The 21,380-nt window shown below is 41.6% G+C and overlaps 1 protein-coding gene across 2 annotated transcripts in view; it reads left to right on the top strand.

The window, feature by feature from the left end:
• The window catches only part of LOC147642320 (uncharacterized), a 99,588-nt gene that overhangs the window by 51,716 nt on the left and 26,492 nt on the right, over nucleotides 1-21,380 (top strand). For both annotated transcript variants that reach the window (XM_086805136.1, XM_086805127.1), the window contains exons 3-5: nucleotides 18,564-18,621; nucleotides 18,707-18,814; nucleotides 18,903-19,040. In XM_086805136.1, the coding sequence (XP_086661262.1) occupies nucleotides 18,564-18,621; nucleotides 18,707-18,814; nucleotides 18,903-19,040 (304 nt within the window). The remainder of the gene's footprint in view (nucleotides 1-18,563; nucleotides 18,622-18,706; nucleotides 18,815-18,902; nucleotides 19,041-21,380) is intronic.

A 21,380-nucleotide genomic window follows, 5' to 3' on the forward strand; every position in this document is an offset into this window, starting at 1 on the left:
CATGCTGCATATTCGGAAACTGGGCAGGAGATGGATCCTGTGGAGTGGTACCACTATGACCTTGAGAAAGATTCTTCGAACGAACCTTCTTCTTCTTTTTCTGGGGCTCTGTGCGGGGCTCTGAGCGAGATCTCAAAAATTCAGCAAATCTCTCACTCTGTGTGAGCTGCATAAAAGTATCCATAACACTAGCCAAGCGATCTTTGAACCGAGCATCATCATCCTCTTTACCATGCACATCTTCTGGCTGTGTTACATCCTCATAAGGCTCAACATCTGTAGCCTGTTCTCCTGCAAAAATATCCTCAGATACATCTCTTTCAGGAGAAGTCTCTTGCTCTTCTTCTTCTTGATAGAAGTACTCTTCCTCTGTATCAGACATGATTGCTGAATTTTCAGCGATGGCTTTCTCCAAAGCAACCACGAGCTCACCCCCTTCAGAAAGTTGATGATTGGTCCCGGGGACGGAACCTTGAAACCGGCCTCTGATAGAAACCAGAGTGCGGTAGGAGCAATCACCCGTCCACTTGTAGTCTAGATGAGAAACCAAACACAGATTGGGACTAGAGTGCCCAAATCTGAAAACACAGCGACACCTGTTGGCCCCAAAGCTTGGCGCCCCTTGCGGTATTTCTTTATTCAATTAAAATAATATGTATGGCTGAGTACAACACAAAGACCAGCCAAGAGTTTACACCTGTAAGTCCAATCTGACGGCCCACAAATCCTTCTCAGCACAGAGGATCTATGCACACAGATCTGTGTCCTCAAGCAACACACTGTGCCTCCCTCTGATCAGCCAAGTTCACAAAGCAGGCCAGCCATGGGCATACATCTGGCATAACTCAAGAGCATGATACATCTTCTCAGCTCAAACATACATATGCTGTTCAATCTCTGTCTTAATCCCTTGTCAATCTGCCAAACTCCTCCTCTCACAAGGAGCCAGATAACACATACCTGCAGCAGACATCAAGCAGTAGAAAGAGAGATGGATGAACAGAAACAGAGCTTACCAAGTTCAGCTCGTGAAACAACACGGGAGGAAGCAACAGCACCAATCTGTGCCTGCAGGCACTTGAATCCACAATCCTGCTTCACACGTGTGCTTGCTCTTGCCTGTATCCTCCTCCTGATGCTCACTCCTATGCTGTCCTTGAAAATACAGATCTGAAAATCAGCACAGTACCCGTCTGTACCGCCTCGGGATACGTGCCAGGCGTTGTACTTGCATAAACAGCCTGCTGTCCACTTCTGTACCTGCCTGAATCAGCACACACAGTTCTGTCCAGCACCCTGAAAAGCGCCGCCTGCACCAGAACTTGATGTATCTGACTGCCCGTACACTGTACGGCAGTCGTACAGTAGGGTATGGGCTGAAAAACAGACTGTACAGCCTGTACAGGTCTTCTGCGCAGAGTTTCCAGCAGCTGTTCTGTGCGCCGCCAGCAACAGAGGAGAAAGAGAGAGAGAGAGAGTTTGCCCAGTTCTGGCCGTACAGTGCTGTACGGCTGATTCTACTCAGAAAAATAGCTACAGCCACAGCAAAACAGCCGCCTTCTCCTTTTCTCTTGAGCTTTTCCACGCTAGTACACAAGCGCATGAGGGCTTCTCCACTTTTGCTACACGATTCCCCAAAAAGGGAAGAGAGAGAGAGAAGAGAGAGAAAACTCCTTCCCAATTTAATCCCTAGGGCCCCAACTTTAATAAGTTCCTAGGGCCACTAAGGCCTAGGGGCAAACTCCAATAAACATTAAAAATTAATGTTTCTAGTTCCCCCCTTCACACCTAGGGATGTCCACACATCTTAAACACTGTCCGGGCACCCCCCATGTGAATCATAAAATATTCTGACTCTGCAACCACCATGCCCACACTTGTCCTGCTCCATTTTCATAGGGCCATGACACTAGCGGTTGTTCACACACATTGGAGCCGCTTTATTTAAGAGTTACATGCAGAGCTAGTTTACTCAACCACCTAGCACTTGTTTATTCCCACATTAATCACCACTAATATTTAACATTTAAATCACTGGATCCCGAGAACCATGTCACATCCTAAAAGAGGGGAGACAATGAAATCCCAGTGGAATGTTGCCATTTGAACTTGGAACTCAAACCGTTGAGCTTTCTGAGTGCTATGTGCGGGTAGACTAGGTGTAAACCCGTCCACATCTAAATAATAGGGAACCAAGGTACAACTCAATTTGTTTGCCAACTGTGGAGAGATGGCATCCTTAGAACTACCCATGTTGAAGAGGACTATGAACTGCTGTCCCCTCATAGTACCATAGGCACGGATGAGAGCCTTCTTTTGTCCCTCAGTCTCACCCTCTTACTTATCATCAAATACCACCGGTGGCACTGGATTCAAAGCAGGCGATAGCTTAACAGCATTAGAGGCTAATGGTAGAGGTGTGGATGTGGATGCTATGGTCGCTACTGTGGAAGTGGGTGCCTTGGCAGACTTTTCGGCCTGCCACTTAGAGCAATCCTTCTCCCGGTGTCCCATAGTGTGACAGAAGAAACAACAGTTCTCTGCCTTGTACAGTGTCTGTTCATCCGACTAGAGGTAACTTCTAATGATGCCCTCCTTAGATTTTTCCTTAGGAGTCTTCTTGGGCGTGGACTCTTTCTTATTGCTCGATTGACCTTGAGAATTTTTCTTTTGGTCCTTTTGGTCTTTGCTGTTATGAGCCCCCTTACCTTGGCTAGATAACTGTTGTTGGGGCTTAGGACTAGAGTGTACTTGCTTGTTGGGCTTACCTTTGTTTAGCATCAGTTCCTGATTCTGAGCAAGGGTCAGTACCTGTGCATAAATCTGAGGCTCAAAATTTTTGACTGGGTACCTAATGTTTGTCTCTAAACCTCTAATGAACCGTTTTAGCTTGTCTTCTTCCGATATACCAAATTGCTAGGCCATGGTAATGACCTTGTTGGAATAGGTCAAAACAGGGGAACCACTCTGAGTGAGTTTGTAAAACTCGTTCTCAAGGTTGGTCATATACTGTGGTGGAAGAAAACGGATCTTGAGGTCAGCCACAAAATTAGCCCAATCAAATTGATATTGGCCTCTTAAGGGGTCCTAGTGAAGTTGAGACCAATGCTGCCACCAAGTAACAACTTCCCAAGTGAGTTGAGAAGAACTTCCAAAGTGAGTTGAGGTGCTCCCACATGGACTTTGTCTTGTGGATCTGTGATTTCAGGTAAAGGAAAATGTGCTTCAAACAGATGAATAAATTGAGTAGCAGCAGCATGATCACAGTTACCATCATACTTAAGTTTGGTGAAGTTAGGATGACGATGGTGGTTGGGGTGGTGGAGGACGAAGGATTTGGAGCCATCTTGGGGAGTGATGCTGGAGTTACATAGCCTCCCAATTGAGTCTTTGCTGGTACTCTCGGTCGGCTTCGTTGTGACTTCATTGGTCTTCCTCATACTTGTGTGTGGCTTCCTTATCCCTTTGTTCCTCCGCATGTTTGTTTTCTTCTTTCTTTTTTCTTCTTTAGCTTTTCTTCTTGCTTCTTCACGTCTTGTGTCGTCTTTTCTTCTTTGTTCCTCAAGACCGAAGAACATGTTTGCCAGATCTAAGAGACTTTCCTTGGGCTTCTCTTTTTTTGCTGCAAGCCCCGTCTTCAATGAATTTATTTACGCCATCATTATTTTCAGGAGCTCTTCTATGCTTGGCGGAAACTTACTTTTTTTTAGGTGTGTCGTTTTGGAGGCTTTGTACCTCCACAGCTTCATGCTGGCTTTCTTCTTGATGAGATGTCTCTTCCAACATGGTGGAGGCTTGGGTGGTTTTTCCGGACTGCAGTATTAACATTCATTGGATGTTCTCACCTCTTTAGGTAGCTGAGTTGGGTCACCAACCTGATGCTCTTCGGGACAACACTACTGCTAGAGGGTGTGATCCATAGTCACAAGGGACGGGGGACGGGGACGGGGGACGGCCATAAGTAGGAAACGGGGACGGGAGACGGCCATAAGTAGGAAACGGGAACGGCCATAAGTAGGGAACGACACTCACAAAATACTTTTTTTTAAAATTTTTCTACTCTACACTTATTCTACTTTGGAAGTACATCAAAATGAGCACAAATTTACACTGAAATGGTAAGCTTTTGAGTCATATTAATAATTAAGTAGATACAAAATGAGTCATGACTCAAGAGTTAGGAGTCAGGACTAAGCCTTAAGGAGGCAGAATACATGGACGGACTCAAATGAGTCAATGACAAAAAAGTGCTGAAGACTAGAGGCTAGAGGCTAGAGCTAGGTAGTAAGGCCCATGAATCATGATCCAGGAATGATCATCCACGTGAAGTGCTCGTCTCATGGTCATGGGTAGCTTGTGCCAAAGAAGCATCAAGCTCATCCTCAGTCTCATCCTCACTGGCATGCTGCTCCTACACCTCATCCTCTTGTTGCTCTTCTTGTTGACTCATCTCCCACTTGGTGAAGGAATCTGTCTTCTTGGTCACGCTCTTGCAAAGCATTCGCAAGTTCGCGCTGACGAAGACAAGGTCATTGGCACGCTCTACCCCGAGTCGGTTCCTCTTCCTAGAGGCAATGTGGCTGTAGGTACTCCAAAGTTGCTCCAAGCAAGAGGAGCTGACGGCCTAGCTAAGTATGCGGATGGCAAGCTGCTGCAGCTCCGGTCCATCTGAACCAAAGTCCTCCCACCATAGAGCAGCACCAACTTTGGAGCGGTCAACTTGTGCATCATGACAGCCATAGGAGCCATGAAATGACCTGTACATCGAAAGCTGGTCCCTGATCTTGCGCCTAACCGATGCATCAGGCACAAGACGATCCAAGATGATCCTCCATCCAGCGCTCACCTCCCGGTCGTTCTCCTGCTTGTTGCCTTGGAATTCTGGGTCCACCACATAAGCTGCTGCATGCAATGGAGAGTAGTAGGAATTCCACCTTCCCAGACACAAGGCATGGATCTCCTCGTATCTGTCTTCGTCAGGCACGAAGTCTTTCAACTTCTCTATCATGCGATCCATGGCCTTGTAGACCTTGCCTATGCATGGTTGCATAGCGTCTACAATCCTCAATAGGTGGACTATGGACCTCACCATAGCATCTGTGGTCTTCACACGCTCCCACCAAGAGGCATGAGAGAGAGAGAGAGAGAGAGAGAGAGAGAGAGAGAGAGAGCCTAGAGGCTAGAGGCCTAGAGGCTAGAGCCTAGACTCTAGAGGCTTGGAAGTTGGAAGACTCAAGAGGCTTGAAAGTTGAGGGAGAGGTGAACCGTGAGAGAGAGAGAGAGAGAGAGAGAGAGAGAGAGAGAGAGGCCTAGAGCCTAGAGGCTTGGAAGTTGGAAGACTCAAGAGGCTTGAGAGAGAGAGAGAGAGAGAGAGAGAGAGAGAGAGAGAGTCTAGATTCTAGAATCTAGATAGTAGGGCGGCGGCCCGCGGGCCTTGTGTGAGAGCCTAGAGAGTTGTGTGTGCTTGAGCCTTGAAAGCTTGAGCCTTGAGAGTTGTGTGTGCTTGTAGCCTTGTAGAGGCTTGTTCTTATATAGATAGGCAAGAGAGAGAGGAAAGCCTCAAGGGCAAGAGAGAGAGAGAGGGCCAAGCCTCAAAGGCTCAAGGCTCAAGGGCCAAGGCCCAAGGCCAAGCCAACAGCCATAAACGGCAAGCAGAACGGCCAAAAATGGCGAGCGCAACGGCAAAAAACAGCCAGCAACGGCTCTCTGCCGTCCCCTCACAGTGCCGTCCCCGTCCCTGCGGCGTCCCCGTCGCCGTCCCCTGTGAGAAACACCCTGTGGGGGACGTCCGTCCGTCTCCGTCGCTGTTCCGTCCCGATTCGCCGTCCCCGCGTTCAAAGCAGCCGTCCCCTCCGTCCCCTGTGACTATGGTGTGATCATGTACTAGAGCATGACTGTGTCTGAAGAACTCTTGGAAGGCTGAGATCGAGGCCTTAGGCAATTGTTTTTCTTGTTTTCATCGTATCCTGCATGTATTCTGGTGCCAGGCTATAGAGTGTTTACTCTCTGGCACCCGTTCTCTTGTATTGGAACACTCTGTTGGTAATAAAGATACCTGGGGTGGGGGGTGGGGGGGTAGGGGGCAACTTTAGCCCCTAGTGTTGTGTCTTTTGCAGGCTTTCATATTATTGTTTCATTGGATTTCAAAGCATGTTTATGTATTGTCAGATGCCTATGTGTTATGCCATGATGTTATGTATGGATTAAGATTTTCTGTGCACATGTTTTCGGATTGTATCAGTGGTATCAGAGCTTCGGTTCTCTAGTTTGTGGTAAATCCTCTTTTCGAGGGTAGCAGATAGAGTGTTGAGGGTACAAAAAATTAGTGTTGGCAGAAATTTGTGGTCTGCAATCATGGCTGAATGTGTGAGTGATGATGAACATGTGATGAATACACATGACAAGCAGATGCAGGATAAGGTGCCTAGGGATGTACATAACACACTTGTTGCCGCATTACGTGCCGATGTATTGTCTGAGTTGGAAACTCTGAGACGCCATGTTAGGCGTTATCGTGATGAGATTGCAACACTGCGGGCCATAGAGGAAGATCCCGATGTACATAGGGTCTTGCAATCTAAGAAAAAGAGCACTAAAGATGGTGAGGTTTTTGAGGCCATAGCTGTTCAGTTGGGATACCAGAATCCCAAGGAATTGGCCATGTCTTATTTGTAGGACAAAGGAGAGGTGAAGAAGAATGTGTCTCATCATGCCACTAATGCAAACTCTAAGGAGTCTGATGATGCCTCCTCTCATTCTCGTCATGCTTCTCAGAAACGTGAATACTCCAAGCATGAAGGCTATTCTCATTCTAGGATTAAGAGAGACAGATTTGATTCTCCTGACAGGTCACGCAGCAAGAAGAAGACCCAAGAATTCAAATCGGGCATATAAGGATATTAAGTTTGAAAATTTCCGTGGAAAGATGGATACTACAAAGGCTCTTTCATTTGTTAGGCAATTTGAGATAGCCTTACTTCACAAAGAAGTCTAAGTTGAGACATGTAGGCGTGCATTGGAAAGATACATCCAGTGTGATTGGTGGATGGCCAAATTGTTGGATGGTATTGCAGCTCTTTCATGGACTGATTTCAAGAGGTTGTTTTATGCACAGTTTTTGCCACCAAACTTTGCTAAGAATGTGAAGAAGGAATGGGATTGGCTTAAGCAAGAAGAGGGTGAATCTGTGCAGACTTATGTAGCCAAATTTTGGAAGGTGCTGCTGAAAGTAACTCCTTTCATGTCTCTTGACGAAGAAGAGAAGAAAAGAAAGTTTGAAGCAAGCTTACAGTCTGTTATACAGGACAGCCTTGAGGTGTATCTGAATCAGACACTTCAAAAGGTCATTCATTCGGCTACTATGGCAGAATGGTTGCATGTTTTACCCAAAAACAAGTCATTTTCAGATCCATACAAAGGCAAGAAGAGGGCTGGTTATGACTAGAAAAAGGAGGGACAGCCCCATAAAAGTGACTAGAAGGGTGGTGAGAGCTAAGGTTTTCATGGTTGGTTATTTGGGATAGCACTACTGCTCATAGTTGTTTCTCGTACGGGTACGAATGGGTTCGTACGGTTGGGTTCGTACGGTACGAGGTTTTTTTTTTTCAAAAAATTATTTTTCCTTGAAAAAGAAATTTCCAATTGCTTTAAAAAAATATAGAAACCCTGCTTTACGAAGATCCCAAATGCTCGCAATACTTCGCAACTTTTGTGTCCACTCAGTATTCCATATGGGGTTGTCGAGAGACCTAAAAAATCTGGCGAGGTAGACTGGTAGTGTACACTTGATTGGTAGGATGAGAGAATCTTGCTACATCACTTGGGGATCCCTGGTATAGGTAGGCTAGACAATTAGATTCTCAAGTTATGTACGAGGGAGAAGATTTGGACAATGACCATTTTGATCTAGAGAGGAGTCCCTAAACTTAGCACCCTAGATGCACTCGTATTTGTGCAAGGACGGTCCCTTAGTCATAAACGCTACACTGGGAGACTTTTGGTATTGCATTACCCATCCAGGTTCTTTTTTGGAGACAATCGGGAGATCCAACCAGGAGAGACACATATCCATGTTCTGATTTCTCAAGCACTGTAGACTCCTCCCCTCCCAACCTTCCCTCACATTCAAGCTTGAAGCTCCATAGGTTGTAAGTGTAAAAAATAAAAACCGTATTTGATCGTACGGTATCCGAAAATTTCATATCGTACCAAAAATTCCCGTATGGTATCGTGTCGTACGGTATCATATTTTCGTACCGTGACAACCATGCTACTATTAGAGGGTGTGATCACGTACTAGAGTATGGTTGTGCTCGAAGAACTCCTGAAAGTCTGAGATCGATGCCTTAGGCAATTGTTTTTCTTGTTTTCATCATATTCTGGATGTATTCTGGTACCACCTTGTAGAGTGTTTAATAGTGCTATTGGTAACTTCAGTTTATCCATTCATTTCCCGGTGGAAAGCGGTGGAGAAGTCTAACTTAGTGTCTATGTTTGAGAAAAGAGTGATCCAAAAATTATTGCAGAATCTAGAGTCCGCGTTAGAAACAATGACGTTTGATAAACCATGATGCACAAAGATTTGCTCGATCAACTTGTTTGCAGCTTGATCAGAAGTCAATGCGTTTTCTTACAAGATAAGAAATAGGCTTGCTTACTTAGACTGTCCATTGTAGTCCAAATCATGTCATTATGACCGAATGTAGTAGGTAAACCCGTAATGAAGTTTATTGATATCTATTTCCAAGTATCATTAGGGATTGGTAAAGGTGTGAGAAGTCCTTGGATCTTACTTTATAACTTTTAATTTTTTGACAAATAGAACATTTAGCCACAAATTTTGCTACGTCTTGTTTAAGATAAAGCCAAAAGAGTTCTCTAGACACTAATTAGCAGAAACACCTTGATGACCCATGTATGGTGGTTGATGCATTTTCTCCAATACAAACTGTTTGAAAGGTCGTGTAACACACAATCTCTTCTGAAGAAGAGATAACTATCATGATACAAGTAATCACCTATAGGATTCCAATTTTTCTCTAAGCTTGATCCAAACTTCAGAGAAACTAGAGTCACACTCATAGGAATCTCACATAGTACTCAAGGGTTCACTCTCAATCATAGAGATGTGGTGGTCACTAGGACGTCTATTTAAAGTATCTACCACAGTGTTTTTCTTCCCTGATTGATATTGGATTATGGGTTGAAAAGTCTAGATAAATGAAGCCTATTTGATATGGCGGTCAGAATTCAAAGGTTGGGTCAATAAATAATGAATGCTTTGTTGGTCAGTTTTGATTAAAAATTGAGATTTCATTTAAATTTTCAAAGTCTTAAAGTATGTATAACAATAGTTAATTCCTTGCCATATGTACTATAATTTCTTTCTACCTGGTTTAAGCTTACGACTCTTGTAGTTAATGGGATGTCCATCTTGCATGAGAACATCACCAAAATCTTCTTCACTTGCATCAATAACTACTACAAAGATTGATTGTTGAAAACTTGGTAATGTAAGAACTGGTGCATGAGTCCAAGCTTTCTTAAGTTGAGAAGAGGAATGAGAGTATCTATTAGTCCAATCAAAGTGTCTAGCTTTCTTAAGAAGTTCGGTTAAAGGATGCATTGAGAAGACGTCTTTCTATTGTAAATATTTCAGTTCTTGATATGCATTCCTTTGATGCTGTGCGTGATACATATATGAGAATAATCTTGATTTCATGATACATGGTTGTCGGTGTACTCTACTCATTACTTGTTATTAACAATTATTCCTATGATGATGGATTTCTTTTCTTTGAAAAGCGTTTATGGATTACTCTTTCATTTAGATAACTGCTTTGAGAAGAATTGCATAATCCTGCTCACATCAAGCACATTGAGTTACTACTTTGAAAGCAGTTTTAGATGATTTTTAATGGCCTAATGTAAAGAATAATGTTTCCAACTTTGTTTGTTAAAGAGTTAAGCGGCATCATGGGAAACAACATGGCTTACTAATGGCATTGCCTACTCTTAATAGCCCTTGGAAAGAAATTTCTATAGAACTGATTATTGGTTTACCTGTTACTTGTGTACGAAATGGTATTCTTTGGACTATTGTTGATAGATTTAGTAAGCAAGCATATTTTATTGCTTGTAAAATGACACAGTCTGCTTTACAAGCTGCATATCTTTTCATTAAGTATATTTTTACACATCATGGTTTGTCTAAAGCTATATCTAATCGAGATTCTGAATTTTGTAATCATTTTTGGATTGCTTTATTTTCTAATCTCGAATCTAAAATTGATTTCATATTTGCTTTTCATTTGATGGTAATGACCAGACTCAATCAACTAGTAGCACTATTTTAGACTTGTTAAGCACTATTTCTACACCAAGCACTTGGGACCAACATCCTCATTTGCTACAGTTTGCTTAGCTCTTTTTTGAAGTCGTGTATGGTAAGAAATTACCGATATCTGTTTCTCAACTTTCACATACCGTACCTACAACAGATGATTTTACTAGAGACCATACCCGTATTCTTCAAGAGATACATGAAGCTATTGCTAAATCCTAAACACAATATGCGACCTAAGCCAATAAGCGACTTAAGGTATTGACTTTTCAAGAAGGTGATTATGTTTGGCTTTGCATAGAAAAGAGAAGATTGAAAAGCATAGAGAACATCCAATAGTTAAATTAGCTCCTTGCTTTTATGGCCTATTTAAGATTCTCACGAAGATTAATGACAATGCCTTTCGTTTGGATATTCCATTACTTTCACATATTGTACCTACAATAGATGATTTTACTAGAGACCATATCCATATTCTTCAACAAATACATGAAGCTATCGATAAATCCTCTAACACAATATGCGATCTAAGCTAATAAGCGACGTAAGGTATTGACTTTTCAAGAAGGTGATTATGTTTGGCTTCAAAGAGAAGATTGAAAAGCATAGAGAAACATCCAATAGTTAAAGTAGCTCCTTTCTTTTATGACCTATTTAAGATTCTCCACAAAGATTAATAACAATGCTTTTCGTTTGCATATTCCATTACATTGGTGTATTCATAGCTCTTTTTACATTAGTCTATTGAGATCATTTCAAGACACTCTTCTCGCATATCGAGTCTATGATAACCATCCATTACTTGACAAAAATTCTGAGATCATAGAATCGAAAGTTATTTTAGACTATGAGCAGACAACAACAAGAAGAGAGAATTGAAGATGTTTAGTGAAGTATAAAGACCATCCTATTGAAGATGCTCAATGGCTCCCTGATGATGCTCTCGTTACCTATCCATCCTTGATTGCATCTTATATTCATTCTCATCCGTGATTATTTTAGATTTTGTGACTGAGAACAATTTCTTCTTATCTCGGGGCATGTTATGAGGAGCAAATTCATGGAATTTAATATTCTCATGTATCGCAGTATTTATGAATTCTGCTAGTAGACGGATTTAGATTGGGACGCCTTTCTAAATACGGGTGATTGCAGGTTACTTTACTCGTACGCGGATGATTTCGTATATGCGCCAGAGCATAGTTTGCATCTCGATTTATTGAGTTTTATATCATTTTTTTAAAATTTTTTAATTAATCAATTTATTATAATTGATTGGCATAAGTGCAGATCATTGGATTAGATAATGAAGGCGAGCTACTGGTCGTCAGGAAGATTTTGAAATACTCGAATTTGGGTATTGACAGATTATTATTTGATTTTATGTTATACACACTATTTATTTTATTTTGAGCGATGCTCATATTTATTGCCAACGGATATATTTAGTTGAAGATGTGAAAGCTTTTCTTATGCATAAATTTTACAAAAGATGTGCATACTTATAGTGTTTGACATTTATATCTATTTTGAGTAGTTTAACTTGCACGTTTAATTAAATAAGCTATTTTTGTTAAAGTGGACATCATTATAATAGTGGAAGTTATTGTGAGTCTCACAAGTTATTTCAAGTAATATGATTAAAATATACCAAGAAGAAGCGTGGACTCACTCTTGTATGGAGGCGAATTTGACCCAGTCTTGTGTTATATACAAATTTTACATTATGTTGTTAATTCTTATTTTACAATTTATTTACGGGTCATTGGTCTTTAATGGTGGTATTAGACTAAAGGTTAATTGCAAATTTTAAAGCCGGTGAAGAATTAGAAGGCAAAGAAGAGATAGAAGCCAAGGCAAGGTAAAAATCCATTGCAAATTAAAGAAAAAAACTAAGGATCAAAGTAGAGCTTGCTTTTATCTATTTGATAATCTTTTTATCCACAAGTTGAAAAATCACTCTCCATAAAATTACTCAAAAGCCAGAAATGGTTTTCTCTAATTCTTTATCTCTTTCAAATCAGAGGCCATGGATGTGAATTCCTTATCTTGTAACCTTGAATTTCATTATTTGCAAATGTTGAAGCGCAAATCCATCTCTCTTCATCAAAGACTCCTGGGCGACGTAGGTGACGCTTGGAGCCATTGATGAAGAGATGAAGATAGATTTACATTCGAAGACCTGCAAATAGTGGATTTAAAGGTTACATGATGAGAAATTCATATCCATAGATTTCGATAATTTGAAAGAGGTGAAGAATTGAAGAAAACCATTTTTGGCTTTTGGATGGTTTTGGAGAGTGGTTTTCGAACTTCTTTTATCACGTGGGTAAAAAGATTATGAGATTTGGTTGTCCAATTAGTAAAAGAAAACCCTTGTTTGAATCTTGAATTTTTACCTTGTCTTAGCTTTTATCTCTTCTTTGCCTTCTAGTTCTTCACGGGTTTCAAGATTTGGAATTAACCTTTACTCTGTTATAACTTTTAGAGCACAAGGATCCATAAATAAGTTGCAAAAGAAGAATTTATTTGAAATAGTGCAAAATTTGTATATAACACAAGATTGGGTTCAATTTGCCTCACACAAGAGTGAGCTCACACTTCTTAGTGTATTTTAATCATATTACTTGAAATAACTTGTGGGGCTCAAAGCAACTTCCACGTTTACACAGACGTTGACTTCAGTTAAAAAAAAACTTTGCTTTATTGAACGTGCAAGTGAAACTACTTAAAATAAGTACAAATCTCAAACTAAATAAGTGTGTACATCTTTTGTAAAATTAAATATACATAAAGGAGCTTTCATATGTTCAAATAAATATATATGTGCTACCAATAAATATCGACGTCGTCCAAAATCGAATAAATGGCACACGTTACACAAAATCAAATAATAATCCGTCGACACTCAAAGTCAAGTGGCTTAAAATCCTTTTGACCACCACCAGCTCGCCTCCATTATCCAACCCAAGGATCTGCACTTATATCAACTATGCCAATCTATTAATAAATTAATTCAGTAGAAATGCAAATAACCATATGAAACTCAATAAATTAAAACGATGCAACCTATACTTTTTTGTATGTACAGAATCATCCACGTACACGTAAAGTAAACTACGATCGCTCGGATTTAGAAAGACGTCTTAATCTAAACCTGTATAAGAGAATTCATAATAATAAGAGACATAATTAGGACCATCCAGAAATTATAGCTTATACATTGTGATGTATGTGGTCCCATGCGGACTTAATCTTTGGGGGATTGCCTATATTACTCTAGATTCAGGTGGACTTATCCTATGAAGGATTTATGCATTTTCAGCATTAGGTTACAATCGTTGAGAATGAAACATGGTGGAATGTTAAGACCCTTCGCACAGAGGGGGGGTGAATAAATGTTCAATGCTTTCAAAGCTTTCTTGCAGAATAAGGGGATTAAGCATTAGTGTACGGGGCCATACATACCTCAACAAAATGGTGTGGCAGAAAGAAAGTATAGAACTTTGATGGCGATGGCCAGATGTATGATCAAAGGCCAAGGGTTGCCACACAAGTTGTGGACTAAGACAGTGTTGACTTCAGCAGGTGTACATGTCATACAAAATCGTTGAAGAGTATCATTTCGTTTGAAGCTTAGTATGATATGAAACCAAAGGTTGAATATATGCGCGTCTTTTGGTTGTAGAGCATATGCACTTGTGCCAGCAGAGATGAGGATGAAGCTTGATAATGAAGCTGTCAAATGTATTTTTGTGAGATACAACAGTGAGAGCAAGGATTATAGGTTATACAACCCATTTACTCACAAAAATGTTTACTATTAGTGACGTTTTTAATGAAAAACAACTACTGTCGCTCTCTACTTCAGATAGGGAAGATCTTGCTTGCACGGAGGATATGCGTACTGGTGATTTGCCCTTGCTATATGCTGAAAATTTGGATCTCCGAACTGATATTGGGGAACCCAGCCATGATACTGCCCATGGGCACCATACCATAGGCTTGGAAGAGGAGGAGATAGATGTGGTGGGGAAGATTTACTTCCAAAATGAGAAGTAAAAGCTCCAAGCAAAGATCTCTACCCTCAAGAACCAAGGCTGTGAGATGACCAATCTTTGGAAGGAGATCACTCTTTTGCATCAGGAGATCACTTTATTATAGAAGGCATTACTTCCGGACTTGGAAGACAGATTTCAGAAGCTCCTTCTTCACCCCAGAGGTTTTTTTTCGGAGAAAGGAAGGAGAGAACTTCGGAAGTGATTGATGCATGGCTTAATAGCTAGAATGTTCACTTTGAATTTCATTCTCTCTAGGACGCTCTGAAGATTCATATTGTGCAAGGCCTCCTGAAAGGGAAAGCCTTTTTATGGTGGAGAGAGCTTCGGAACAAGTCTACTTCTTGGGCTAGTTCGGGTAAATGTTTAGGGATGAGTTCCTCCGGGCGAAGGATGAGAATCACGTGGTATCTAGGTTTGCAGAGTTGGATATGAAGTCCATGTCTTTCGCTACATATTTGCACAAGTTTAGAGAGTTGCAGGCAAAGGCGGTGCATATGGATGCGGTCACCTTTCTTGGGTTTGGGGGTTATCCCCAGATCATAAGCTTCAAGTGAGGAATAATAACTGCAAAACACATGTGAGGATGCTATCCATTTTGCAAAGATCTATGAAGAGACAATTGTCTCGACAAGAGTAAAAAGAATGTTCCTTAGAAGTAGAAGAGCTCAAGCAACTCTGTACCAAATTCCAAACGTAAATGAAAGTTTAGGTTTGTGAAGGCTTCCACGAATCAGAATCAGACCCAAACTTTGGGGCTGAGTAGTGTCTCTAGAATATTCGGGAGAGTTGGTGCTTTATTTGTGGCGAGATGGGCCATTGAAAAGGGAGCTATCCTTAGGCGTAGAAAAAGCAGAAGCGTAAGGGAGCTCACTTGATCGAGATTAGAGATAACTCTAAGATTACTTGTGTTCATACCACAGTTCTTGATCATAGTTCTTGCATGGATTGTAACTTTAGCAAGGCAATTTTTCGACCCAATGATCTCATACGTATGTATGGATCAATGTTGTACACATCCTATTTGATCCAGGTAGCACTCACAATTTTATTAATGGCAAATTCGTGCGGATATTAGGAGTGGAGACTCGGCTAAGTGATCATGTCTACCATGTGAACCTGGTAGCGGGGCATGGATAGAGCCGGGACATGTGTGACCCTGTTGCCTATATCTATCAGAGTTATTCAGAGTGCAGATTTTTTGGTTATGAATCTAGATAGGGTAGATATTATTATAGGTAACGAATGGTTTCATAAGCATGATGTCCATGTAAACTCGAATGATCATACATTGTCTTTTTTACTAGAAATACTCTAGTTTGTCTCAAGGGTGATTTTGGAGTTGCACCCTCTACTGTTGTTAACTTTGCAGAACTTCATAATATAATACAGAGTTCTTGTTTTGATTATGAAGGTTTTCAATGTGTTCTTGATTCTCTTTCTTCTGATGTTACTACTGATTTCAAATCTAGTAAGTTAGATGTTTGGGAGACACGCGAGCTAGAAAGCATCAAGGCAGAGTTCACTGATGTTTTTCCTGTAGAGTTACCTCTAGGTTTACCACCCAGTCGATCAATTGATTATAGGATTGATTTGATTCCAGAGTCTCACCTTGTGAGTATTGCATCTTACAGGGATGCACCCATTAGAAGAGGATTAGATTGCTGGATAATTGTCAGAATATCTCAGGATTGGATAGATTCGATAGTGTAAATCTCCTTGGGGAGCTCCAATGCTTTTGAAGCATAAAAAAGACGGAACTTGGACGGTGCGTGTCAATTATGAAAAGTTTTGCAAAGTTACAATTAAGAATATATATCGCATCATGGACGATATGATAGATAGACTCAAGGAGGCCAAGTATTTTACGAAGATTAATCTTCATACTGGTTATCACTAGATCAGAATAGTTGAGGGAGATGTCTTTAAGATGGGTTTCCGAATCAGATATGGTCATTACGAGTTTCTCATATTACCTCTTGGGCTCACAAATGCTCATGCTACTTTTGAACAGCAGATGATGAACGATCTCTTTTGCAACTGTTTATTCATGCATTGAAAATTTGGAGACATTACTTGTATGGATCTAAATTTGTTATTTTGACCGACCATGAGTCGATCAAGTATTTTTGTGATAGACCTTAGTTGAGTAGGAAGAAGATGCGGTGGCTAGAGTTGATACAAGATTTTGACATGGAGATTGAGTATTGGAAAGGTAGATTGAATACGGTTGTGGATGCATCGAGTTAGATTGGGGAGGTGAAGCTTCTGAGTTGCATCAAGATTGAGGCTCACCTTTATGATTCCTTGAGAGGGCTATGAGACTGATAGATATTCTGGTTGATTTTGGCAGTAGGTCCAAGCAGGGAGATCCGTTATTACAGACCAGAGCTCAAGGATCATGCAGCAAGGGATTTCTTGGCAAATATGCAGGAGATGCTAGCCATAGCTAGAGATTCTATCAGGAGTACTCAAGATAGAGCACACTTTTATGCTGATAGGTAGCGTTCGCCGAGGGAGTTATTCAAGGGAATCCTAGTGTATTTGCAAATATCCAAGAGTTCGGAGGGGTTACTGACATCGAAGGTTGGGAAGTTATCCCCGTGGTATTGTGGACCTTTTGTGAATCCTTAAAAGAACTAGAGAGGTAGCCCTCTCCCCACATACGGCTCGCGCCATTTCTTACGGGTGGGGGCGGCCCAACAGGGATCTAGGGGATCGATAAATTAATATTGCGCGTACATAAAGTGGTGCACGATATTAATGTTGCCGTGGTGCGCGATGTTGCCGCCTTTAAACACGCTTATGAGCATAAGCTCAGGAGAATAAGAGTTATGAAACACTTTGTTGAAAACATTCTCGAAGAATATGGTGAAAAGGTCCATGTCTCCATCTGAGCTCTCCTATCACCAACGAATAAAGGTGGAAGGAAGACGAAGGGAGGTCCATCGGCACGTGAACCGCCTGACATTCTTCCAGTCTTTCATGTCAATAGACTAAAAGAGATGTTGGGAGCTCAGGATAGCATTGTGACTCCTCAGGAGCTTGTTGAGGTTGAGGACTTGTCCTATGTTTCACATGAATGGGAAACGACAATTGATTTTAGGGAAAGGTAACTTAGAAATAAGTTGCTCCCTGAGTATAAAATAAGTGGAACGATAGGGCAGAGGAGGACTCAAGTTGGGAGACAATGGCTTGTTTATAGGTTTCTTGCTTTTCTTGATTAGATTGCCTTTGTTTCCAAGAGTGGAAGCGTCTAAGGAGGGGAAGTATCTTATGTAACCCTTGGATAAGCGGGCCTAATCTAGCAAGGTTAGGGGACCCTCGATTAGGAGATATCGGGCAGATGCGGAGAGCTAAGCTTTAGAATTAATAAACTAGGCTACTAGCTATCAAGTTAACTATTTATAGGGGTGGTTTCTACTATATAAGTGATGCCTTGGGTTATTATTGTGTGTCAATGCATTAGTGCACTTTTGATGGGTTTGTGCTTGGACCAAAGTTTCTACTCTTGCCTTGGACATGGCAAGATCGCAGATAGACTTGGTGAGGGCCCCCGTGGACACAAATTGGTGGTATGGGACGCCAGTGCTGATTGGCACGTATTTGTGAGTGGAGCCTTAGCCCCTGGCTCGGGGTGGTGGTGAGCTTGCCTGTGCCCCTTTATTTGGTTCTCTCGAATCTTGTTTCGACTATGTTTAGCAGATCTTGGTTAAATAGGCCTGGGAGGCCTCTTACAATATGCAAGCTCCTTTATAAGGGAGAACGAGAGCTGCAACAAGAGTTGGGCAGAGTGGAGACTTTGATTTTATCATGCACAAACAAAACACATTGAGGTTCATCATGATTATGTGAAGGAGAGACTTCATGCAGTCCACTCTCATCAGCATTCACATTCACGATGCCGATGATGTCTCAACATGTATGAACTTGTCATGCAGCCGTGCCCCACAGGGCCATGTGGCCTCGTCCATGAGCTGATGTGGCAGCCCACCCCCCCTTTTCTTTTCCTTCTTCTTCCCTCTTCCCCATGGTAGTGCCACATTATCATTATAGCTAGCTAACATCCAATGTGGGCTTAGCACAGCATGTTTGTTTAAAGTAAATTTTGTGTACACGACTGCACTTAATTTGAGTGTTTTTTGGTGAACTTTGTTCTTCAGGGATGCTTTGCTTCAGGAAGTTGAGGCCCTTTCCATTCGACATCCAGAAAGCATGTTGGTTGTACACACTATTTGTCTTTTTACGTGTCATTATGGCTACTTCACTTACGGGATTTTGACAATAGCTGTTTAGTTGTGCATAGGTGCAATCTTGGAAATCAAATGTAGATGGCTATGCTAGTGAGATCATTATTGCAACAGTTGAACATGGTGCTAATACAGTGGACAATGAGAAGTACAGGCTTCTTTTGGTAAATAACGGAAGCTTTTTCTCTGTATTGTGCCCAAGTATGGTTGCATGCATAACATAATATTCTCATTTGTCTGATATCTGGACAGAGTTTTGGACAGCATGGTAGAGAGCTTATTACTAGTGAAGTTGCTCTGAGACTACTCAGTGTTTTGGTTGGTGAAAGGGATTCAGCGATTCTCAACAATGAGACCATCAAAAAGGAGCTTCAAAAGCTGATCATCAAGGTGATTTCTCGAAGGGATCTTCTTACTTTACGCCCTACTGTAACTACGTCAGGTCGATTTTTTTCATGTAAACTACCATCAGATTGCAAAAAAAAAAAAGGCTGAGAGCCACCTTATTCTAGTAGGTGCCAGGGAGTTGCTTCGAAAATAAAAGTCTTTGATGAGCACATGTGGAAGGTATTCTTGGAAGTTCTTGTTCTGGTTTGTCACCCCAAAGTGTGAAATTCAGTGGCCTTGTAGCATCTGGCACATGAGATGTGTCAAGTGGAGAAGCTGATGATAAATTCCGAGCACTGGTACACCGGGGTCTTGGTAGTGACTAGTCAACTGGGGCACTGGCACTGTGGAGGCCAGGATGGCTGCTATCCAGAATAGGGAGAGCTGAAGAGCGAGGTCGGTGTGGTCCTCCTTGTAACAGAGCACTGCTCGGAACTCTGTAGCCCAGGCTACTGCACCCCACGTGACAGAAGTGGGAGAGCTGAAGAGCGAGGTCAGTGTCGTCCTCCTACACCTTTCCTTGGATAAATTGGGGGTTTCTCTTGAATCTAAAAAAAAACAATCAAATTGATCCTCCTACACGTTAAAATTTGGGGCTTTTCCTTGATTTATCCAAAATTGGCAGAATCAGAGCCATCTCCATCGCATTGAAGACTCCGTAAGCCCATGGACGGGATAGTAGCATGGAAAAGGTGACATCACCAGCATCGAGGGGGGATTTTTTGTGATAAATGTTCATATGTGTTAGTGTTTTCCCATCTATGTTTGTACCGCCTTTTCTTCATTACTCTGTTTTGAGTCAAGAGGGATAGTCTAGAAGGGCTGAGGAATCTTATGTGTGGTCAAGCTCCATTTGTAGGCTCGACTGTGATCTCTTGTATCACGTCAGGTATGGCCACTGTGATCTTTTGCATCATGTGATGCCAGTGAGCCCAAATCACCATCATTATGAAGGCTGCTTCATAAAATATCACCTTCGCTCCGAAGGGGGGTTTGTTGGGTATTGCGGAGTCTCTTGTGTCTTGTATGTCCACCTCGTATACCTGTTAGTATATGTGTATCCATCTACATGTGGTTGTATAGGTGTGAACACCCCATGTTTGTGTAAGTGTGCCTATATGTGTGTGAACACCCTCTTTTCTGGATAAGATAAGTGTGTGCCATGTGTCATGTCTCCATATGTGAGTGTGATTGTGTTTGAATCAAAAGATAAGGCTTCCAACCTACAAAAAGGGACATTGTACTTGATGATTACACAACATTAGTCATAAGCTTCTTTGTGCCTAGCAATTGTCTCTCTCTTTTGAGCATTGATCCCTCTCTCTCTCTCTTTTCTCCTTGTAGCCATGGAGCAGCACGATCCACCATAGCCGTGATTTCACAAAGAAGACCCAAGAACCCACATGGTCAAAGAAACTATGACCAATTTGGACGCTATTCTCCAAGATCCCGACTTGATGAGAATTTTTGAGCAACACGATCCACCATAGCCCTGATTTCACAAAGAAGACCCAAGAACCCACATGGTCAAAGAAACTATGACCAATTTGGACGCTATTCTCCAAGATCCCGACTTGATGAGAATTTTTGAGCAACTATCTAAGAAGATCGAGTGAATGGAGAAAAGGGATGAGCAACCAACAAAGAAGGATGTGGCTGAAAATCATAAGTCTTTATCATAGAGATCTCCCTCAAAGAGATCACCGAGTCCTCCACTTTCTTGTGGAAGGAAGAGGAGCCATATCAAAGCAGTCCACTCTCATTGTGGGAAAAGTCGACATAGTCGGAAAAGGTCAAGGATCCTATCTTCTTTATCAAGCCTTTCATCTTTATCATGTTCTTCTTCTTCTTCTTTTTCTTCTTCCCCCTCTAAGTCACCCTCTCCATGGCATGGAAAGAAAGGGAAGAAAGGTAATCGCAAAGCTAAGGAATTCAAAGAAGGGAGAAGGACGGTGCGGTTTACACCATATGATGGAGCTTATGGTTACACAGGGAAAGCCCTCACTTTTATTTGCAAATTTGATATTACTTTTGTTTTCGAAAACTATTCGGAGTCATCCAAGATTTGCATGGCTAGTTTACATCTTACGGAGACAACCAATGCATGGTGGGGTCCACTCATGGTTGAGGCAACATCTCCCAAGAAATGAAAAGACTTCGAAAAGCAATTTTAAGATCAGTTTTTACCTAAGAAGTTTGAAGATGATGTGCCCCTTGCATGGGAAAGATTGCGGATGGAAACATGTGAGACAGTTGATCATTACAACAAGAATTTTGGGATGCATATCTCAAGATTGCTCCTTTTAAAGAGATTTCTGAGATATCTAAGCTAAGAAAGTATTG

This window comes from Cibotium barometz, chromosome 1 (genome assembly GCF_041138505.1).
Source record: "Cibotium barometz isolate CiBa-2024 chromosome 1, ASM4113850v1, whole genome shotgun sequence".
NCBI classification, from domain to species: Eukaryota; Viridiplantae; Streptophyta; class Polypodiopsida; order Cyatheales; family Cibotiaceae; genus Cibotium; species Cibotium barometz.